The 24,763-nt window shown below is 38.6% G+C and overlaps 1 protein-coding gene across 1 annotated transcript in view; it reads left to right on the top strand.

Annotated features, from left to right (window-relative positions):
- Positions 1-24,763, top strand: part of LOC137281278 (propionyl-CoA carboxylase alpha chain, mitochondrial-like) — a 40,137-nt gene that overhangs the window by 6,478 nt on the left and 8,896 nt on the right. The window contains exons 5-21 of the mRNA XM_067812442.1: positions 1,419-1,472; positions 12,723-12,891; positions 13,628-13,706; positions 14,956-15,058; positions 15,259-15,353; positions 15,888-15,970; positions 17,341-17,478; positions 18,414-18,487; positions 18,790-18,864; positions 19,829-19,897; positions 20,397-20,472; positions 20,738-20,848; positions 21,748-21,850; positions 22,443-22,647; positions 23,117-23,170; positions 23,597-23,737; positions 24,562-24,639. Coding sequence (XP_067668543.1) covers positions 1,419-1,472; positions 12,723-12,891; positions 13,628-13,706; positions 14,956-15,058; positions 15,259-15,353; positions 15,888-15,970; positions 17,341-17,478; positions 18,414-18,487; positions 18,790-18,864; positions 19,829-19,897; positions 20,397-20,472; positions 20,738-20,848; positions 21,748-21,850; positions 22,443-22,647; positions 23,117-23,170; positions 23,597-23,737; positions 24,562-24,639 — 1,707 coding nt within the window. The remainder of the gene's footprint in view (positions 1-1,418; positions 1,473-12,722; positions 12,892-13,627; positions 13,707-14,955; positions 15,059-15,258; positions 15,354-15,887; positions 15,971-17,340; positions 17,479-18,413; positions 18,488-18,789; positions 18,865-19,828; positions 19,898-20,396; positions 20,473-20,737; positions 20,849-21,747; positions 21,851-22,442; positions 22,648-23,116; positions 23,171-23,596; positions 23,738-24,561; positions 24,640-24,763) is intronic.

The raw sequence follows: 24,763 nt of genomic DNA, 5'->3' as shown, positions 1-24,763 counted from the left end.
ATTTGAGTATAGTGGAAGCTGTCAAAACTGGCTTGTGTCCAATCCTGCAAGTTGTCAACACCAGCATAAACTCTCAGTCCTTTCCGTGGCTTGTATAATTATCATCAGCTCTACAATCCGGCACATTGTCTAAACTGTATTATTTCTTCAGTCCCAAGGAGTTTAGACAGCTTCCAGTGTATATTGATGACACTTGTGATGAGGATATACCAAAACTGTGGCTTGTATAATTATCATCAGCTCTACAATCCGGCACATTGTCTAAACTGTATTATTTCTTCAGTCCCAAGGAGTGCTGGTTTAGACAGCTTCCAGTGTATATTGATGACACTTGTGATAAGGATATACCAAAACTGTGGCTTGTATAATTATCATCAGCTCTACAATCCGGCACATTGTCTAAACTGTATTATTTCTTCAGTCCCAAGGAGTGCTGGTTTAGACAGCTTCCAGTGTATATTGATGACACTTGTGATAAGGATATACCAAAACTGTGGCTTGTATAATTATCATCAGCTCTACAATCCGACACATTGTCTAAACTGTATTATTTCTTCAGTCCCAAGGAGTGCTGGTTTAGACAGCTTCCAGTGTATATTGATGACACTTGTGATAAGGATATACCAAAACTGTGGCTTGTATAATTATCATCAGCTCTACAATCCGACACATTGTCTTAACTGTATTATTTCTTGAGTCCCAAGGAGTGCTGGTTTAGACAGCTTCCAGTGTATATTGATGACACTTGTGATAAGGATATACCAAAACTGTGGCTTGTATAATTATCATCAGCTCTACAATCCGACACATTGTCTAAACTGTATTATTTCTTCAGTCCCAAGGGGTTTAGACAGCTTCCAGTGTACATTGATGACACTTGTGATAAGGATATACCAAAACTGTGGCTTGCATAATTATCATCAGCTCTACAATCCGACACATTGTCTAAACTGTATTATTTCTTCAGTCCCAAGGAGTTTAGACAGCTTCCAGTGTATATTGATGACACTTGTGATGAGGATATACCAAAACTGTGCCTCACCCTCACCCTCACCCTCACCCTCACCCTCACCCTCTCACCTCACCCTCACCCTCACCCTCACCCTCATTCTTTCCTCACCCTGGACTTCACCCCTGTCACCATCCCTTCCCTTCCCCCTACCCATCCTATCTCTCTCTCCCCATCTCTTCCTCATCACACTCACTTCCAACCCCACACCTCCTCCCAAACCTCCTCCCACACCTCCAACCCCACACCTCCTCCCAAACCCAAGGCTGTGATATTTAGGTTTTTGTCTGACATTATCAAGTTTTGCTAAGTGAAAGAGTGGTACAGAAACTATGTCAAGTACAGTGGTTTTACATGTTCCTGGTCTGGGCATATGAATCACATCTTTATCTGATAATCTTCCTTCCAGGTTCATCCAGGATATGGGTTTCTGTCAGAAAATACAGTGTTTGCCGCCAAACTGGTATGTGAGAAGCATTGTCTTTTAATATGTTTAGGATGTGTGGTGGTTTGATGTGTTTTCCTTAATGTTTGGGTCATTGGGATAACCCAGCGGTTAAGGCGTTCGCTCATCACACCAGCTCCAGAGTCGGTTCCCACATGGGTACGATGTGTGAAGCCATTTCTGGGGTCCCTGCCATGATATATTGCTGTAATATTGTTAAAAGTTGCATAAAATCAAATTCACTCACTTTCTCTTAATGTTGTCTTTTATTGACGTCTTTTGAGGGTAAAGTGATCTAGCCGAAAATTGAGACAAAGTGTCATGTATTAAAAGACATAGCACTGGTATTGTATGTGAAGGAATAATTGGAGAAGTTCAAATTTCAAAATTGTTTGAGACTGAAAGCTAATCTGGCTAATTGTGGTCAAGATTTTGTTAGTTGATAAAAACTTGTGGAATGTGTAAACACCAGTATTGATTTCACTATGCATGGGTAATACAGACAGTCATATTATGTTTTAGTTTGAGATTGGTACTGTTCCTTACCATCATTTGTGTATATGTGTAAACTTGGTCTCACCTAAAACAAAGCTGATTTAGTGTTGTAATTAACTCACTGAGTCAGTCACTAGCTGCCATATAGTCTGTTTGCTGTGAAAACATACTGATGAATTTCACTTTAAATAAAAAAGTAAAAAAAAAGAAAGTGAAATTGAGACTGTAAATTCTTATAATTTTACCTTGCCAAGTGAAGATTTAAATCTCAGAAGTTTATTCACCTTTGCTTAAAAGTTGTTTAACAAATGATCACAGTTTCAAATCGCTACTATTAGTTTGTATTACGAGGGGGTAAGCACAGAAGTTGAAACAGTGAAACTAATGCTCATGCAGTACATGATGAATGTTAACTTAGTCCAACCCTACTAGTTCTTGGTGTTTCATTTAGTGTGAGTACCCCCTCGTAACACAAACCAATAAATGAATAATAGCTATTTGACTAACAGCCATAATGTATTGTAGGCTGAGATCGGTACTGTTACTGACAACCATAGTGTATTGTAGACTGAGATCAGTACTTTTACTAACAGCCATAATGTATTGTAGGCTGAGATCCGTGCTGTTACTAACAACCATAATGTATTGTAGGCTGAGATCCGTGCTGTTACTGACAACCATAATTTATTGTAGGCTGAGATCAGTACTTTTACTAACAGCCATAATGTATTGTAGGCTGAGATCGGTACTGTTACTAACAACCATAAAGTATTGTAGGCAGAGATTGGTACTGTTACTAACAACCATAATGTATTGTAGACTGAGATCAGTACTGTTACTAACAACCATAATATATTGTAGGCAGAGATTGGTACTGTTACTAACAACCATAATGTATTGTAGGCTGAGATCAGTACTGTTACTAACAACCATAATGTATTGTAGGCAGAGATCGGTACTGTTACTAACAACCATAAAGTATTGTAGGCAGAGATTGGTACTGTTACTAACAACCATAATGTATTGTAGACTGAGATCAGTACTGTTACTAACAACCATAATGTATTGTAGGCAGAGATCGGTACTGTTACTAACAACCATAAAGTATTGTAGGCAGAGATTGGTACTGTTACTAACAACCATAATGTATTGTAGGCTGAGATCAGTACTGTTACTAACAACCATAATGTATTGTAGGCAGAGATCAGTACTGTTACTAACAACCATAAAGTATTGTAGGCAGAGATTGGTACTGTTACTAACAACCATAATGTATTGTAGGCTGAGATCAGTACTGTTACTAACAACCATAATGTATTGTAGGCAGAGATCGGTACTGTTACTAACAACCATAATGTATTGTAGGCAGAGATTGGTACTGTTACTAACAACCATAATGTATTGTAGACTGAGATCAGTACTGTTACTAACAACCATAATATATTGTAGGCTGAGATCGGTACTGTTACTAACAGCCATAAAGTATTGTAGGCTGAGATCAGTACTGTTACTAACAACCATAATGTATTGTAGGCAGAGATCGGTACTGTTACTAACAACCATAAAGTATTGTAGGCTGAGATCGGTACTGTTACTAACAACCATAAAGTATTGTAGGCTGAGATCGGTACTGTTACTAACAACCATAATGTATTGTAGGCTGAGATCAGTACTGTTACTAACAACCATAATGTATTGTAGGCTGAGATCAGTACTGTTACTAACAACCATAATGTATTGTAGACTGAGATCAGTACTGTTACTAACAACCATAATGTATTGTAGGCATAGATCGGTACTTTTACTAACAACCATAATATATTGTAGGCTGAGATGGGTACTGTTACTAACAACCAAAATGTATTGTAGGCAGAGATCGGTACTGTTACTAACAACCATAATGTATTGTAGGCTGAGATCAGTACTGTTACTAACAACCATAATGTATTGTAGACTGAGATCAGTACTGTTACTAACAACCATAAAGTATTGTAGGCTGAGATCGGTACTGTTACTAACAACCATAATGTATTGTAGGCTGAGATCGGTACTGTTACTAACAACCATAATGTATTGTAGGCATAGATCGGTACTTTTACTAACAACCATAATATATTGTAGGCTGAGATGGGTACTGTTACTAACAACCATAATGTATTGTAGGCTGAGATTGGTACTGTCACTAACAACCATAATGTATTGTAGACTGAGATCGGTACTGTTACTAACAACCATAAAGTATTGTAGGCTGAGATCGGTACTGTTACTAACAACCATAATGTATTGTAGGCTGAGATCAGTACTGTTACTAACAACCATAATGTATTGTAGGCATAGATCGGTACTTTTACTAACAACCATAATGTATTGTAGGCTGAGATCAGTACTGTTACTAACAACCATAATGTATTGTAGGCATAGATCGGTACTGTTACTAACAACCATAATGTATTGTAGACTGAGATCAGTACTGTTACTAACAACCATAATGTATTGTAGGCTGAGATCGGTACTGTTACTAACAACCATAATGTATTGTAGACTGAGATCAGTACTGTTACTAACAACCATAAAGTATTGTAGGCTGAGATCGGTACTGTTATTAACAACCATAATGTATTGTAGGCTGAGATCAGTACTGTTACTAACAACCATGAAGTATTGTAGGCTGAGATCGGTACTGTTACTAACAACCATAATGTATTGTAGACTGAGATCGGTACTGTTACTAGCAACCATAAAGTATTGTAGGCTGAGATCGGTACTGTTACTAACAACCATAATGTATTGTAGGCATAGATCAGTACTGTTACTAACAACCATAAAGTATTGTAGGCTGAGATCGGTACTGTTGCTAACAACCATAATGTATTGTAGGCATAGATCGGTACTGTTACTAACAACCATAATGTATTGTGGGCTAAGATTGGTACTGTTACTAACAACCATAATGTATTGTAGGCTGAGATCGGTACTGTTACTAACAACCATAATGTATTGTAGGCTGAGATCGGTACTGTTACTAACAACCATAAAGTATTGTAGGCTGAGATCGGTACTGTTACTAACAACCATAATGTATTGTAGACTGAGATCAGTACTGTTACTAACAACCATAATGTATTGTAGGCTGAGATCAGTACTGTTACTAACAACCATAATGTATTGTAGGCTGAGATCGGTACTGTTACTAACAACCATAATGTATTGTAGGCTGAGATCAGTACTGTTACTAACAACCATAATGTATTGTAGGCTGAGATTGGCACTGTTACTAACAACCATAAAGTATTGTAGGCAGAGATTGGTACTGTTACTAACAACCATAATGTATTGTAGACTGAGATCAGTACTGTTACTAACAACCATAATGTATTGTAGGCAGAGATCGGTACTGTTACTAACAACCATAAAGTATTGTAGGCAGAGATTGGTACTGTTACTAACAACCATAATGTATTGTAGGCTGAGATCAGTACTGTTACTAACAACCATAATGTATTGTAGGCAGAGATCAGTACTGTTACTAACAACCATAAAGTATTGTAGGCAGAGATTGGTACTGTTACTAACAACCATAATGTATTGTAGGCTGAGATCAGTACTGTTACTAACAACCATAATGTATTGTAGGCAGAGATCGGTACTGTTACTAACAACCATAATGTATTGTAGGCAGAGATTGGTACTGTTACTAACAACCATAATGTATTGTAGACTGAGATCAGTACTGTTACTAACAACCATAAAGTATTGTAGGCTGAGATCGGTACTGTTATTAACAACCATAATGTATTGTAGGCTGAGATCAGTACTGTTACTAACAACCATAAAGTATTGTAGGCTGAGATCGGTACTGTTACTAACAACCATAATGTATTGTAGACTGAGATCGGTACTGTTACTAGCAACCATAAAGTATTGTAGGCATAGATCGGTACTTTTACTAACAACCATAATGTATTGTAGGCTGAGATCAGTACTGTTACTAACAACCATAATGTATTGTAGGCATAGATCGGTACTGTTACTAACAACCATAATGTATTGTAGGCTGAGATCAGTACTGTTACTAACAACCATAATGTATTGTAGGCATAGATCGGTACTGTTACTAACAACCATAATGTATTGTAGGCTGAGATCAGTACTGTTACTAACAACCATAAAGTATTGTAGGCTGAGATCGGTACTGTTATTAACAACCATAATGTATTGTAGGCTGAGATCAGTACTGTTGCTAACAACCATAATGTATTGTAGGCATAGATCGGTACTGTTACTAACAACCATAATGTATTGTGGGCTAAGATTGCTACTGTTACTAACAACCATAATGTATTGTAGGCTGAGATCGGTACTGTTACTAACAACCATAATGTATTGTAGGCTGAGATCGGTACTTTTACTAACAACCATAAAGTATTGTAGGCTGAGATCGGTACTGTTACTAACAACCATAATGTATTGTAGACTGAGATCAGTACTGTTACTAACAACCATAATGTATTGTAGGCTGAGATCAGTACTGTTACTAACAACCATAATGTATTGTAGGCTGAGATCGGTACTGTTACTAACAACCATAATGTATTGTAGGCTGAGATCAGTACTGTTACTAACAACCATAATGTATTGTAGGCTGAGATCGGTACTGTTACTAGCAACCATAAAGTATTGTAGGCATAGATCGGTACTGTTACTAACAACCATAATGTATTGTAGGCTGAGATCAGTACTGTTACTAACAACCATAATGTATTGTAGGCTGAGATCAGTACTGTTACTAACAACCATAATGTATTGTAGGCTGAGATTGGTACTGTCACTAACAACCATAATATATTGTAGGCAGAGATCGGTACTGTTACTAACAACCATAAAGTATTGTAGGCAGAGATCGGTACTGTTACTAACAACCATAATGTATTGTAGACTGAGATCAGTACTGTTACTAACAACCATAATGTATTGTAGGCTGAGATCAGTACTGTTACTAGCAACCATAAAGTATTGTAGGCATAGATCGGTACTGTTACTAACAACCATAATGTATTGTAGGCTGAGATCAGTACTGTTACTAACAACCATAATGTATTGTAGGCTGAGATTGGTACTGTCACTAACAACCATAATATATTGTAGGCAGAGATCGGTACTGTTACTAACAACCATAAAGTATTGTAGGCAGAGATCGGTACTGTTACTAACAACCATAATGTATTGTAGACTGAGATCAGTACTGTTACTAACAACCATAATGTATTGTAGGCTGAGATCAGTACTGTTACTAACAACCATAATGTATTGTAGGCTGAGATCGGTACTGTTACTAACAACCATAATGTATTGTAGGCTGAGATCAGTACTGTTACTAACAACCATAATGTATTGTAGGCTGAGATCGGTACTGTTACTAGCAACCATAAAGTATTGTAGGCATAGATCGGTACTGTTACTAACAACCATAATGTATTGTAGGCTGAGATCAGTACTGTTACTAACAACCATAATGTATTGTAGGCTGAGATCAGTACTGTTACTAACAACCATAATGTATTGTAGGCTGAGATTGGTACTGTCACTAACAACCATAATATATTGTAGGCAGAGATCGGTACTGTTACTAACAACCATAAAGTATTGTAGGCAGAGATCGGTACTGTTACTAACAACCATAATGTATTGTAGACTGAGATCAGTACTGTTACTAACAACCATAATGTATTGTAGGCTGAGATCAGTACTGTTACTAGCAACCATAAAGTATTGTAGGCATAGATCGGTACTGTTACTAACAACCATAATGTATTGTAGGCTGAGATCAGTACTGTTACTAACAACCATAATGTATTGTAGGCTGAGATCAGTACTGTTACTAACAACCATAATGTATTGTAGGCTGAGATTGGTACTGTCACTAACAACCATAATATATTGTAGGCAGAGATCGGTACTGTTACTAACAACCATAAAGTATTGTAGGCAGAGATCGGTACTGTTACTAACAACCATAATGTATTGTAGACTGAGATCAGTACTGTTACTAACAACCATAATGTATTGTAGGCTGAGATCAGTACTGTTACTAGCAACCATAAAGTATTGTAGGCATAGATCGGTACTGTTACTAACAACCATAAAGTATTGTAGGCTGAGATCGGTACTGTTACTAACAACCATAAAGTATTGTAGGCTGAGATTGGTACTGTTACTAACAACCATAAAGTATTGTAGGCATAGATCGGTACTGTTACTAACAACCATAATGTATTGTAGGCTGAGATTGGTACTGTTACTAACAACCATAATGTATTGTAGGCTGAGATCAGTACTGTTACTAGCAACCATAAAGTATTGTAGGCATAGATCGGTACTGTTACTAACAACCATAATGTATTGTAGGCATAGATCGGTACTGTTACTAGCAACCATAAAGTATTGTAGGCTGAGATCAGTACTGTTACTAACAACCATAATGTATTGTAGGCTGAGATTGGTACTGTTACTAACAACCATAAAGTATTGTAGGCTGAGATCGGTACTGTTATTAACAACCATAATGTATTGTAGGCTGAGATCAGTACTGTTACTAACAACCATAAAGTATTGTAGGCTGAGATCGGTACTGTTACTAACAACCATAATGTATTGTAGACTGAGATCGGTACTGTTACTAGCAACCATAAAGTATTGTAGGCATAGATCGGTACTGTTACTAACAACCATAAAGTATTGTAGGCTGAGATCGGTACTGTTGCTAACAACCATAATGTATTGTAGGCTGAGATCGGTACTGTTGCTAACAACCATAATGTATTGTAGGCTGAGATCGGTACTGTTACTAACAACCATAATGTATTGTGGGCTAAGATTGGTACTGTTACTAACAACCATAATGTATTGTAGGCTGAGATCGGTACTGTTACTAACAACCATAAAGTATTGTAGGCTGAGATCAGTACTGTTACTAACAACCATAATGTATTGTAGACTGAGATCAGTACTGTTACTAACAACCATAATGTATTGTAGACTGAGATCAGTACTGTTACTAACAACCATAATGTATTGTAGGCTGAGATCAGTACTGTTACTAACAACCATAATGTATTGTAGACTGAGATCGGTACTGTTACTAGCAACCATAAAGTATTGTAGGCTGAGATCGGTACTGTTACTAACAACCATAAAGTATTGTAGGCTGAGATCGGTACTGTTATTAACAACCATAATGTATTGTAGGCTGAGATCAGTACTGTTACTAACAACCATGAAGTATTGTAGGCTGAGATCGGTACTGTTACTAACAACCATAATGTATTGTAGACTGAGATCGGTACTGTTACTAGCAACCATAAAGTATTGTAGGCTGAGATCGGTACTGTTACTAACAACCATAATGTATTGTAGGCTGAGATCAGTACTGTTACTAACAACCATAAAGTATTGTAGGCTGAGATCGGTACTGTTGCTAACAACCATAATGTATTGTAGGCATAGATCGGTACTGTTACTAACAACCATAATGTATTGTGGGCTAAGATTGCTACTGTTACTAACAACCATAATGTATTGTAGGCTGAGATCGGTACTGTTACTAACAACCATAATGTATTGTAGGCTGAGATCGGTACTGTTACTAACAACCATAAAGTATTGTAGGCTGAGATCGGTACTGTTACTAACAACCATAATGTATTGTAGACTGAGATCAGTACTGTTACTAACAACCATAATGTATTGTAGGCTGAGATCAGTACTGTTACTAACAACCATAATGTATTGTAGGCTGAGATCGGTACTGTTACTAACAACCATAATGTATTGTAGACTGAGATCGGTACTGTTACTAGCAACCATAAAGTATTGTAGGCATAGATCGGTACTGTTACTAACAACCATAAAGTATTGTAGGCTGAGATCGGTACTGTTGCTAACAACCATAATGTATTGTAGGCTGGGATCGGTACTGTTGCTAACAACCATAATGTATTGTAGGCTGAGATCGGTACTGTTACTAACAACCATAATGTATTGTGGGCTAAGATTGGTACTGTTACTAACAACCATAATGTTTTGTAGGCTGAGATCGGTACTGTTACTAACAACCATAAAGTATTGTAGGCTGAGATCAGTACTGTTACTAACAACCATAATGTATTGTAGGCTGAGATCAGTACTGTTACTAACAACCATAATGTATTGTAGGCTGAGATCAGTACTGTTACTAACAACCATAAAGTATTGTAGGCAGAGATCGGTACTGTTACTAACAACCATAATGTATTGTAGGCTGAGATCGGTACTGTTACTAACAACCATAATGTATTGTAGGCTGAGATCAGTACTGTTACTAACAACCATAATGTATTGTAGGCTGAGATCGGTACTGTTACTAACAACCATAATGTATTGTAGGCTGAGATCAGTACTGTTACTAACAACCATAATGTATTGTAGACTGAGATCAGTACTGTTACTAACAACCATAATGTATTGTAGGCTGAGATCAGTACTGTTACTGACAACCATAAAGTATTGTAGGCTGAGATCAGTACTGTTACTGACAACCATAATGTATTGTAGGCTGAGATCGGTACTGTTACTAACAACCATAATGTATTGTAGGCTGAGATCGGTACTGTTACTAACAACCATAATATATTGTAGGCTGAGATGGGTACTGTTACTAACAACCATAATGTATTGTAGACTGAGATCGGTACTGTTACTAACAACCATAATGTATTGTAGGCAGAGATCGGTACTGTTACTAACAACCATAATGTATTGTAGGCTGAGATCGGTACTTTTACTAACAACCATAATGTATTGTAGGCTGAGATCAGTACTGTTACTAACAACCATAATGTATTGTAGACTGAGATCGGTACTGTTACTAACAACCATAATATATTGTAGGCTGAGATGGGTACTGTTACTAACAACCATAATGTATTGTAGGCATAGATCGGTACTTTTACTAACAACCATAATGTATTGTAGGCTGAGATCAGTACTGTTACTAACAACCATAATGTATTGTAGGCAGAGATCGGTACTTTTACTAACAACCATAATGTATTGTAGGCAGAGATCGGTACTTTTACTAACAACCATAATGTATTGTAGACTGAGATCGGTACTGTTACTAACAACCATAATATATTGTAGGCTGAGATGGGTACTGTTACTAACAACCATAATGTATTGTAGGCTGAGATGGGTACTGTTACTAACAACCATAATGTATTGTAGGCTGAGATGGGTACTGTTACTAACAACCATAATGTATTGTAGGCTGAGATCAGTACTGTTACTAACAACCATAATGTATTGTAGGCATAGATCGGTACTTTTACTAACAACCATAATGTATTGTAGGCTGAGATGGGTACTGTTACTAACAACCATAATGTATTGTAGACTGAGATCGGTACTGTTACTAACAACCATAATATATTGTAGGCTGAGATGGCTACTGTTACTAACAACCATAATATATTGTAGGCTGAGATGGGTACTGTTACTAACAACCATAATGTATTGTAGGCTGAGATCGGTACTGTTACTAACAACCATAATGTATTGTAGGCATAGATCGGTACTTTTACTAACAACCATAATGTATTGTAGGCTGAGATCAGTACTGTTACTAACAACCATAATGTATTGTAGGCTGAGATCAGTACTGTTACTAACAACCATAATGTATTGTAGGCTGAGATCAGTACTGTTACTAACAACCATAATGTATTGTAGGCTGAGATGGGTACTGTTACTAACAACCATAATGTATTGTAGGCTGAGATGGGTACTGTTACTAACAACCATAATGTATTGTAGGCTGAGATCGGTACTGTTACTAACAACCATAAAGTATTGTAGGCTGAGATCAGTACTGTTACTAACAACCATAATGTATTGTAGGCATAGATCGGTACTTTTACTAACAACCATAATGTATTGTAGGCTGAGATCAGTACTGTTACTAACAACCATAATGTATTGTAGACTGAGATCGGTACTGTTACTAACAACCATAATATATTGTAGGCTGAGATGGGTACTGTTACTAACAACCATAATATATTGTAGGCTGAGATGGGTACTGTTACTAACAACCATAATGTATTGTAGGCTGAGATCGGTACTGTTACTAACAACCATAATGTATTGTAGGCATAGATCGGTACTTTTACTAACAACCATAATGTATTGTAGGCTGAGATCAGTACTGTTACTAACAACCATAATGTATTGTAGGCTGAGATCGGTACTGTTACTAACAACCATAAAGTATTGTAGGCTGAGATCGGTACTGTTGCTAACAACCATAATGTATTGTAGGCATAGATCGGTACTGTTACTAACAACCATAATATATTGTAGGCTGAGATGGGTACTGTTACTAACAACCATAATGTATTGTAGGCTGAGATCAGTACTGTTACTAACAACCATAAAGTATTGTAGGCTGAGATCGGTACTTTTACTAACAACCATAATATATTGTAGGCTGAGATGGGTACTGTTACTAACAACCATAATGTATTGTAGGCTGAGATCGGTACTGTTACTAACAACCATAATGTATTGTAGGCTGAGATCAGTACTGTTACTAACAACCATAATGTATTGTAGACTGAGATTAGTACTGTTACTAACAACCATAAAGTATTGTAGGCTGAGATCGGTACTTTTACTAACAACCATAATGTATTGTAGGCTGAGATCAGTACTGTTACTAACAACCATAATGTATTGTAGGCAGAGATCGGTGTGGAGTTTGTGGGACCCAACAGTGAAGCTATTCATGCAATGGGAGATAAGATTGAAAGTAAACGCATCGCAGCAAAGGCTGGTGTCAACATGATTCCTGGTCATGATGGTGTGGTGAAAGATGCTGATCACTGTGTCACTCTTGCCAATCAAATAGGTGAGTCTGGGATTTCATTATGAAAGATGCTGATCACTGTGTCACTCTTTTTTATGGCACCAACTTCCAACCAATGTTGTGTGGCTTTTAAGTTAGGTCAGTAGTGAAGTTGAAATTGCACATGTTCCAAGTCCCCAATGAGGAGGCCCTATTGGTTTGAATCTCATGTTTGTGGAAACTGCTCAGTGCTGAGAAAATATGTTTCTTCTTGTAACATAATAGTTTAACAATTTTAAATCGTTTTGTGTTATTTCAGTTAAGCTACTGTCCTATAGATCTGTCTTCCATATTTTTTATGTTTTCCAGGTCAGCAATAAAATCAGAAGGGTCGGTATGGTGATGAGAAACACAAAAAAAATCTAAGCACTGCCCTAAGTGGTATTGTAGTGCCATAACTGACTTTCTGTCAAGTGTCACTGTAGTAATGATGTCATGTGGTTGTGCATACTATACAGAAGTAATCACTGAAATGTCCAACACTGAAATACAGTAGCATAGACATTTCTTTGCTTGAAATGCCAACAGATGGGTCCCTGGTAGAATGAGATGGTTGCATTTACACAAAACAATCATCCATGCAACAGTTAGCATGGGTTGTTTACTTCCCAGTTTGCTGAGAATGTAGTTAGAATACACGCTCATTCATTGACCTTGTAACATGTCAGTTATAATTGTTATCAAGACAAAACAATAACTGTTTATTTAGTTACTACCCTGTTTACTGTTATTTTTTCAGGCTACCCTGTTATGATAAAGGCATCAGCTGGTGGTGGAGGCAAAGGCATGAGGGTGGCTTGGAATGATGAAGAGACCAGGTAGGTGGATGGGGCCGGAAAGGAAATAATGGTGTCATGGAATGATGAAGAGACCAGGTAGGTGGGTGGGGCTGGAAAGGAAATAATGGTGTCATGGAATGATGAAGAGACCAGGTAGGTGGGTGGGGCCGGAAAGGAAATAATGGTGTCATGGAATGATGAAGAGACCAGGTAGGTGGATGGGTCCGGGAGGGAAGGAAATGAGGGTGACATTGAATGATGAAGAGACCATGTAAGTGGGCGTGGCCGGGAGGAAATGAGGGTGACATTGAATGATGAAGAGACCATGTAAGTGGGCGTGGCCGGGAGGAAATGAGGGTGGCATGGAATGATGAAGGGACTAGGTAGGTGGACGGGGCCGGGGGGAAATGAGGGTGGCATGGAATGATGAGGAGACCAATTAGGTGGGTGGGGCCAGGAGGAAATGAGGGTGGCATGGAATGATGAGGAGACCAATTAGGTGAGTGGGGCCAGGAGGAAACGAGGGTGGCATGTAATGATGAAGAGGCCAGGTAGGTGGGCAGGGTATCGGAGGGGAGGAAATGAGGGTGGCATGTAATGATGAAGAGCCCAGGTAGGTGGGCAGGGTATCAGAGGGGAGGAAATGAGGATGGCATGTAATGATGAAGAGCCCAGGTAGGTGGACGGGGCCGGGAGGAAATGAGGATGGCATGGAATGATGAAGAGACCAATTAGGTGGGTGGGGCTGGGAGAAAATGAGGGTGGCATGGAATGATGAAGAGACCAATTAGGTGGGTGGGGCTGGGAGAAAATGAGGGTGGCATGGAATGATGAGGAGACCAATTTGGTGGGTGGGGCCAGGAGGAAATGAGGGTGGTATGGAATGATGAAGAGCCCAGGTAGGTGGACGGGGCCGGGAGGAAATGAGGGTGGCATGGAATGATGAAGAGACCAGGTAGGTGTGTGGGGCCGGGAGGAAATGAATATATATATATGCATTAGTTCTTTTTGTCTTAACTGTAGTGAAATTTGTTGTATATTCCTGGCACGTAATGCTATATATGCATTTTGTGCTCACTCACCCACTCACCCACTCACCCACTCACCCACTCACCCACTCACCCACTCACCTACCCACACACCCATTCCTTGTTTGGAAGCATTCAGTGTACATGCCCTTTTGAACAGATTGGGAACAGATTTCTTTGTTAACTTTTGACAAAAACATCATTTGTTCAGTGTAATAATGTGCTCTTTCCATCCTTCACGTGCTTGTTTCCTTTTCCAGACAAGCATTCCGATTATCTACACAGGAAGCTCAGTCCAGCTTCGGTGATGACAGGATGCTGATCGAGAAGTTCATTGACAATCCAAGACATATCGAAGTGCAGGTGATACTTCTGATCATTGTGTTCTTTAATCATGTTAATATTTCATATTGCATCCTACTCAGGTAACACTGTCATAGTTTATGCATATACAGTGTTGAACAACAAACAAATCTTCATGTGAGATCTGCACCAGTTTTGGGTCTTTTGACTCAGATCTCACTCACTAATTATCTGATTATCTTCATGTTCCTCTTTAACAGGTGTTGTGTGATCGTCATGGAAATGCTCTGTGGTTAAATGAAAGAGAATGTTCAATCCAGAGAAGAAACCAGAAGGTTATAGAGGAGGCCCCAAGGTACAAAACATGTATACCAGCTGTTATATATGTTAATCCCTTTTGTTATAGTTTGGCATGAAATGCATGTGGACCCGTTTTTATAAATAACTCTTCATCCAGTGATCCAGTTGATCTCAAACTCTGCAAGTGGATGATTTCTCAGACAACCTAATCACATTGTAAATCACCGATTTTATGCATTTGCTGTACTTTAAAGTACCCTTGAACATTAAAGAGGGACATCAGTTGGACGATTGCCAGTACGAATGTGAAAACAGAGACTGTTGATCATGAAGTTAGCAATAAAAATTCCCATGTCAAATGCTTGAATTGTTAAAGTTAGGGATTGTTATCTTCACTTAATTGAGTATATTGTCAGGTAAACAGCAAAATGGAATGTTGTAGCAGATCAATACTTCGGCTGACAAATTAAAATTTGGAACAAGTTCTTCATTTAAAGTACATTTTCACTCCAAGCTGACAATTCTACGAAACAGTCCGTGATCACGTCTGTGAGTTATGTTTGTGACTGTGTCTCTCTTTCCATTGAAGCACATTTCTTGATCCAGCCATGAGGAAAGCAATGGGAGAACAGGCTGTAGCTCTGGCAAAACAGGTCGGCTATACGTCAGCAGGTGAGTAATCATTTCCTTTTAATGTTTTCTTTTTGTGTATATGCTGCAATTTCCCTTGGAGACGCTTATTATGCGGGGTTTTTTTTTATTACAGAGTGCTGCAGGATAAACTATCATAAACTTTATATTATCTATATCTTGTCATATACAATGATTGTATGTATAATGAGGAGCAGTTGGTTTGAGGAACACACCCAGTTTGGGTGATCAAGGACCTTTTTCACATGGCTATTGTAGTGCTATGACTGTTGTACCTATACACTACACTATACATAGACTTTTGACACTCATAGCGCTGTGATAGCTTTGTGAAACAAGGCCAAGTCCTCGACATGGTTGATGATACACCCCTTGATTGGCAGTATAGCCGAGTGGTTTAAGCATTCACCCATCACCTTGAAGACCAAGTTGAATTTCCAACATGGGCACTATATGTCCAGCCCCTTTCTGGTGTGTCCGCTGCTGTGATATTATTAGAATATTATGAAAAGTGGCAACAAAATCTCTCACTCTCTCACTCATTCACTCACTCACTCAGAATTGCCCTGAACTATTATAATATTAAAATCTCGGATGCAAGTGTCCTGCTTTATTACACTATACATGGTATTAAAGCAAAATATATTTCTTTTCTAAGATGTTAATACTTTCTAAGGATAATTTGGATTAAACTAAGGCAGAAAACGAACAACAGTGTCTATAACCTAAATTAAGAATCCTCGCACAGGGCTAACTGACACGCTGTTCTTTTGATGTGTCAGTCCCCTACTACATTAAGACAAATCTTAGCAGAAAAACAAATGACAGTTTAGTGATGATTTACGATTCGATTAAATATCTTCTCTTAATCATTTTAATTACATTTGTGATTAATTTCAACCATATGAGGTAATATGAACGTTATACTTTTATTACCAATGTAAGCTTAGATCAGTACATCCAGATGAAGCTTACTAGTCAAGTGATATTCCACAATCACATCGTGGGAATGTAAACATTGCGAATGTTACCATGTCACTGTAAAATTGTGAGTCAAACTATGAGACGTTTTATCCGCTGGAAAACATAAATGTAATGTTTCCATCAGTGATGTTAGCTGAGCAACGCAACTGCAAACCAAGAAACAGTAAACAGAGTAGTTTACTGAAGGAGGCTGTACAAGTACTGTCAGCACCTTTGATCTTTCACTGAAGCATCTTAGAAAAGCCAGTAATATACCACCTAAGTGTGACTGTGTGTTACAATGTTAACAGTAGTTTATTCATTCCTTTTTCTTACTTTTTTTTCATTTTTAGAATCAGTATAAATAGTAATCCTTTACAAATTTACTAATGTGATGTGTTTTGACATGAGTGTTTTTTATCATCCAGGGACTGTTGAGTTCTTAGTTGACTCTGCAAGGAACTTCTACTTCCTTGAGATGAACACTCGGCTCCAAGTGGAACATCCAATCACTGAGTGCATCACTGGTATTGACATTGTACATCAGATGATGAGGGTTGCAAAGGGTAGGTAACTCTCATCTCATCTGAGAGTTTAGACTGTCTCCCTGTGTTGTGTTGAAAGTGTTGTAAACCCATGTGACTCTTAAGCATGTAAATGATCTGTTTGATGGGCATTTTAGAAGTTGATGGATAATAGAAAAGTATAATACTTTATGGATAACAACTTCTTTAATTCTAGGATGTGACGTTTTGGTACAGCTTCTTATATGGTTATCAAGCAAGAGTAAAGCAATACATCTTAAGCCAGTTCTGTGGTGTATTGCTTTACTGGTGCTTGATAACTATATAAGAAGCTATACCGAAACGTCACATCCTAGGAGTAAAAAATCATTATCCATAATATAATAATAATTATACTTTTCTAATATGTAAATGGAAGAGATCTTTGGTAACGAGAACATAAATGGTGTATACCGCGTTCCGTATCCTGCATCCCGTATCCTATATTCTACATCCCTTACCACGAATTTCAGATTGTTAATATAGGTGTAAGAGTACCTTCTAACCATGGTACAGTGCGTATTTCGGTTCAAGGTGTTTGGTTCAGTCCATCTTGGTTCAGTCCATCTTGGTTCAGTATATGAGTAATGACCATATTGTAGAATTATTATTAATGTATTTTTTATTATTATCTTTTTTTATATTGCAGAAAATTGATAACAAGTGCAAAACCATAACCGTAATCCTTGTTATTTTGAAGGATCATAACTGTCATTTTATGACCAGAAATGACGGTATGAAAACCAAAAATACCGCATTTCTGGACTGCATTATGGTATACCAAATCGAAGTCAAATACTATGGTTCAGCTGATATTGTGGTATGCCGCTTCACCTATATTTATTACATGTTACACGCATTTTGGCTAAAGTACACAGGAACTGTTCGGGATGAAGAAAAACACATCTGTCAGTTCATTATAAGCATATTGTTTCCAGGCCATAAACTGAACCACACACAGGCAGATATTCCTGTAGATGGCTGGTCCTTTGAGTGTAGAGTGTATGCAGAGGTAAGTCACACTCAGTGTTTTGGTTATCAAGATCGTTCAGGGGATGTACTTTGTGATATGAGTGAGTGACTATAATGGCCAGTAGGAAATAACTGTAATACTGCAGAAATTGGTCAACGATTGAACTTAAGAACCAAGCAAATGAAATATTGACTGATTCAGTTCTGTTCTTCGCCTCAAATCTGAAAACACAGGATGTTTTTCTCTATACTTTTCCGTTTCAAATTGAATGTTTTTCACAGTTACATGTTCTCATGTAAGTAGCACTTGGTTTGATTTAATGTAGACTCTTCTTATTTCAGGATCCTTATAAGAATTTTGGAATGCCATCTATTGGTCGATTGTCGAAATATGTGGAACCTCTTCATATTCCTCAGGTAAGTGCAGTCTGTCACAGGGACCGTAATAGGGAGTGTAACAGGGAGAGTATCAGGGAGAGTATCTGGGAGCGTAACAGGGAGAGTATCAGGGAGTGTAACAGGGAGAGTATCAGGGAGAGTAACAGCGAGAATATCAGGGAGCGTATCAGGGAGTGTATCAGGGAGAGTAACAGCGAGAATATCAGCGAGCATATCAGGGAGTGTAACTGGGAGAGTATCAGGGAGAGTAACAGCGAGAATATCAGCGAGCGTATCAGGGAGAGTATCAGGGAGTGTAACTGGGAGAGTAATAGGGAGAGTATCAGGGAGTGTAACTGGGAGTGTGATAGGGAGATTAGCAGATAGAGTATCAGGGAGCGTTACTGGGAGAGTATCAGGGAGCGTGATAGGGAGATTAACAGATAGATTATCAGGGAGCGTAACTAGGAGAGTATCAGGGAGTGTGATAGGGAGATTAACAGATAGTGTGACCTGAATGCTGGATCTCTTGTTGTTCATGTTTTCAGCCATCTGAACCACACCTGAGTGTTTACATGCCATTGACTCATGAAGAAACAGGTTATAAAAAGGGAATAATCAAGTCTGTTATGTCACCTTGTTTACCCGTTCTTTCAACAACCCATGAATATCCAGGTTAGAATTGGTCCTCAGCAACCCATGCTTGTTGCGACTCACTGGATTGGGTGGCCAGGCTCGCTCACTTGGCTGACATATGTCATCGTATCCCAGTTGCATAGATTGATACTCATGATGTTGATCACTGGTTTGTCTGGTCCAGAATTCAAGACCACTGTCACATAGGTGGAACATTGCTGAACATGGTGTTAAACAACAAATACACAAACAAAAACGCATTTATAATTGTCTCAAAACTTGAAGTAGTCACAAAATATTTGCAAAAAGTTTATGTGTCTGTGAACAGATTTTTAGGTCCAATCCCGACTGTATGTGTGTTGCTTAGGTTCGCTGTGACAGTGGTGTGATGGAGGGCAGCGACATCAGCATCTACTACGACCCAATGATCTGTAAGGTAAGAAATCAGGTTAATGATACAACATGTGTGCTTAGTGAGGATCTTTTTATTCATGAGAGCCACAGACTATGCCATGGTTTAACTGAAACAAATGATAGGAGATTTAACTGAAACTGTGGTATCACAAAGATTTCTATTGTGAGGGATGACTGTAATAGATTATGGTTACAACTTTGCCAGGCCACATTATAAGGATATCTTCCTTGGCATGAGGAATTGCAGATTACTGACCCAGAGTTTAGTCTGCTGTAGGCTGAAACATTTGTTTCAAGAAGCAAGTTAATTCACATATTCCCAAAGCAGTTTAAAAAAAAAAAACAGACAGCAGGGCTTGATGTTGATACATATTAAATGCATGTGTCAGTAATAGTTCATGGCAAGTTTATGTAGCTAAATTGAGACAGGTGTGAGTTGGTGTTTTCATTATAATTATTATTAAATTGCACTGCACTTTTCTCAAAAGTGAATTGTAATATTTATTTTGTTTTTTAAACAGCTGGTGACCTACGGACCTACCAGAAATGACGCCCTCAGATCAATGATAAAAGCCCTGGATTCTTATGTGATAAAAGGTAAAACCCTTGACAGTTAGGACCAACATTTATGAACAGGGCCTAGATTTTCGAAGCTCTCTTAGCGCTACGATAGTCGTAAGTGCCATACATTAACTTTAACTTACGACTATCTTAGCGCTAAGAGAGCTTAGAAAATATAGGCCCAGGATTCTAAATCTGTTATCAACCAAGGGACATACACTGAGTTGAGAAGCATGATGCAGGGAGTGTTTCTACAGTTGATTCGATTGGGATAAGGTAACTAACTATCGTATCTGTACAGGTGTGACTCACAACATCCCCCTGCTGCGTGACATCTTGACAGAGGGCAGATTTGTCAAGGGTGACATCAGCACCAACTACTTACCCCACGTGTATCCAGAAGGGTTCCAAGGTGGGTATCTGGAAAATTCATTTTATTCCAGATCTATGTCTGCATGAGAGCAAATATCAAGGTATATCACTCTTAATGTCAGTTACCAAGGGATGTAACTTTTGATGTCAGTTACCAAGGGATGTAACTTTTGATGTCAGTTACCAAGGGATGTAACTTTTGCTGTCAGTTACCAAGGGAAAGTCTTCTTGTCGGGTACAAAGGGATGTAACTCTTGCTGATAGATACCAAGGGAAAATCTTCATGTCAGGTACCAAGGGATGTAACCCTTCCTGTTAGCTCTCAAGGGAAAATCTTCATGTCAGTTACCAAGGGATGTAACTTTTGCTGTTAGCTACCAAGGGAAAATCTTCATGTCAGGTACCAGCATCCTCGATATCTCCAGGGTATACGTTCCGATGAATCTCCACTATACCCTGGATGCATCTACGGCTCGGCCCGAAAAATTTATTACCTCCCTTTGATAAAAAGCCAGCCAAGGGAGGTAATAAATTTATTGGGCTGTAGCTGTAGATGCATCCAGGGTGTAGTGGAGACTTATCGGAACGTATGCCCTGGAGATATCAAGGATGAGGTACCAAGGGATGTAACGTTTGCTGTTAGCTACCAAGGGAAAATCTTCATGTCAGGTACCAAGGGATGAAACTTTTGCTGTTAGCTACCAGAGGAAAATCATGTTCTTGTCAGATACCAAGGGTAACTCTTGCTATGTGGTAGAAAGGGATGTCTTCCTACTGCCAGGTTCTGAGGGAGGTAATTGTTTCTATATTGAATGCTAAGTGAGTTATTCATTTTCGATAAGTCTGGTGGAGAGGTTTTGCAGCAAGGTTAGAACATGATGAGATTGAAGCAGTTAGTGATGTGTATAATACATTAACATACATTAACCTATTTTGCAGGAAAGCAGCTGAACTCTCGGGAAAGGAATGAGCTTGTAGCTGTGGCAGCGGTTGTTTATGCTAAAGATAAAATTCGCACCAGCAACTTTAAGAACCAGACAAGGTGAGTTTAATATCAGTGTTATGAAGGAAATATTTCATGTTTTAAATATTTATCAAAGCCTCTGTTTGGGTTCTGTGTGTGAAGGATATTGTGTGTGGGTCCTTTGCTTATTGTAACCTGTGTATCATATTGGGCTGAAAGCCGGTAGCATACTTCACATAATTGTACTGATGCTATGACACGATACATGCTTTGATAAAGGAGGAGTAGGAGACAGAGATGATTGTTCCTGGGTGAAAATTCATCCCAGGCAAATGGGGTGATTAAGCCGTGTGACTTAATTAATGGCAAGTCATCATATATTGACCAAGTGCAGTTGTTGTTGAGTGTACTGACTCAGATTTTATGAAGAAGATCAACTTAGCAGTTCATGATTATACTAATGAGACTGTGACATATTCTTGTACGTTGAACACGCATGTTGAACATGGAATTAGTTTGAATGATTCATACTGTTTTGTTGCCCCATTAGACTCATCTGTTAGTTGCGTCCATTATTTTTATCATTAAGGATCACATATGCCTTGTAAAACCCTTCTCCTGTCTGCAGTGTACAAAAACAACTCATGTTTTTCCCATTCTTTTTCTGCAGGATCCCAAATGTAAAGCAAAATGTTCAAGAATGGCATGTCAATGTTCAGTTTGGTGGTACCTCCTACCCGACCAGTGTCTGCCAGAAAGAAGATGGCAGCTTCAATGTTGAGACAGGGGACCAGACATTGACTGTCTCTGGCAACATCTCGTTCTCCTCCCCTCTCATTGAGACAACCATAAACGGGGAGGAGAGGATCATTCAGGTTAGTGCCATCTTTACACTGGGTGGGTGTCTTGTCAAGATGTATACATAGACCTATAATCACCACAGCCCTGTTGTTCATGACTGGGTATAGACTGGTTGCCAAGAATATGAATTGAGATGCATCCATAAAAATCTGCTGTCATCTTATGTTATTTGGGACAATGCCATGACATGAGAGCAAACAAACAATCAAAAGAATGGAACATTTGTCACAAGAAGCAACAGAAAAACTGAATCCTCATGCCAGTGGTCAATGGTTTTATTCCTGGGCCCCGTTTCACAAAACTCTCGTAATCCTATGATCTCGTAACTTTCCTCGTAGCATTTGCACCTCCTATGTTACAGTATGCCAGGTACAAGAGCTACGAGAAAAGTTACGAGATCTTAGGCTTACGAGAGTTTTGTGAAACGGGCCCCTGGAAAATATCTTACATGTGTATTCAGTAATTTAGAACATGCTTTCACAGTTGACCAACCGAGATGGAGCTGGGAACTACAAGCTGAGATTCTATGGGACCGTGGTGAGTAGGGCAGTTGTTTTGTAGTTAAAGCTCTGTTAATCATACTTTAATGCAAGACTTTAAAGTTGATGAGCAATTTCCCTACTTTAAACCATTTGGCATGGTTGAAACATGTCTCTTGTGGTGAATGAGTGAGTATGGTTTTATGCCGTTTTTGCAAATTTTCCAGCACATAGGGGGACACCAGAAATGGGTACCCAGTTATGATATTGCTGGAATATTGCTAAAAGTAGTTTAAAGCTTCACTCACTCACTCACTCACTCACTCACTCACTCACTCACTCACTCACTCACTCACTTACTCACTTACTCACTCAAGAAGATATAAAACCTCTGTAAATGACTTTCATGCAGAGAAGTACTATCTTGAAGTATATGCAGTTGATGATAGTAAGAATATAGTTCTACTAAATTTTATTTCTACAGTTCCCTGTCACAGTCCTTGATGACCTGGCGTCAGACCTGACCAAACTGATGCCTGAGAAGAAGGAGGTAGACATCAGTTCCGTCATCTTGGCGCCTATGCCTGGTGTTCTGAAGTCAGTGTCTGTTCAAGATGGAGACATGGTAAAAAGTTCCTCAAATAATGTATCTTTGTGTAGATGTGCTCATAGGTTTTCTTATAAGTGCCAAACGAAGGATTCATTGTGCCAAACTGTATCTTGGGTTGGATGTCAGTATTCCGAAATATAGTCAGTATACGATTGAACCCTGTATATGGTGTTCTGATCAGGAGATCAGTTGGGTTTTATTGCTAACTAGTAACTCCTATTCCAAAAATGTCTGTCTGATTTCTCCTAAAACTGACTCGCACTGAGAACGAACCTTCGCAGTTGCAACCGCTATCGTTAGTTCAGTTGTAACGGCGGCTTCGCTGATTGGCTGATTGTGAGAATACGAGCCAACAAAGGGAGGTAATAAAAGTTTCGGACAGGGTCGTAGATGCACCCAGGGTATAGTGGAGACTTATCGGAACGTATGCCCTGGAGATATCAAGGATGAGGAAGGGCTAGGTTGGGGGTCATCAATTTTGTACATACAAATATTTAAAATTTATACTTTAAAAATATGGGAAAGGTGAGGGGGCATTGATTTTGTACATAACATAGAGAGGGCTCCCTTAAATTTTAGGGTGGGTCAATCACATTGTGCATGAAAATCTCAAAAATCATCATCACCCCCATCCTTGAATTATGTATTGTGCATAAAGGAAGAAACTGATAATTGATTTCAAAAACATTTTATTACATATAGCTAATCATTCATGAAGACTATGCAAATGAACAAAATTTCGCTACAAAATGATCGGAAGCAGAAGTACATAGCAGTACATAAGTAATTATACCACCAGTATAATACAGGTTTCCATGTAACCATTGAATATTTCCCAGGTGGCCGAGGGGCAGGAAGTGTGTGTGTTAGAGGCCATGAAGATGCAGAATAGTCTTGTAGCTGCCAAGGTTGCAAAGGTGAGACAACTCTGTATATTGAGTCTCAAGTCTGTACTGATCTGGGAACTGGGGCTGCTGTAGGTCATGATGGGATATACTGTTGAACATAAAACCACTGGTTTGTATGTCAAAAGATTAGCAT

Source organism: Haliotis asinina, chromosome 4, assembly GCF_037392515.1.
Source record: "Haliotis asinina isolate JCU_RB_2024 chromosome 4, JCU_Hal_asi_v2, whole genome shotgun sequence".
Classification (NCBI taxonomy): domain Eukaryota; kingdom Metazoa; phylum Mollusca; class Gastropoda; order Lepetellida; family Haliotidae; genus Haliotis; species Haliotis asinina.
The sequence above is the reverse complement of the archived record's forward strand: the minus strand, read 5'-3'. Positions and strand labels throughout refer to the sequence as shown.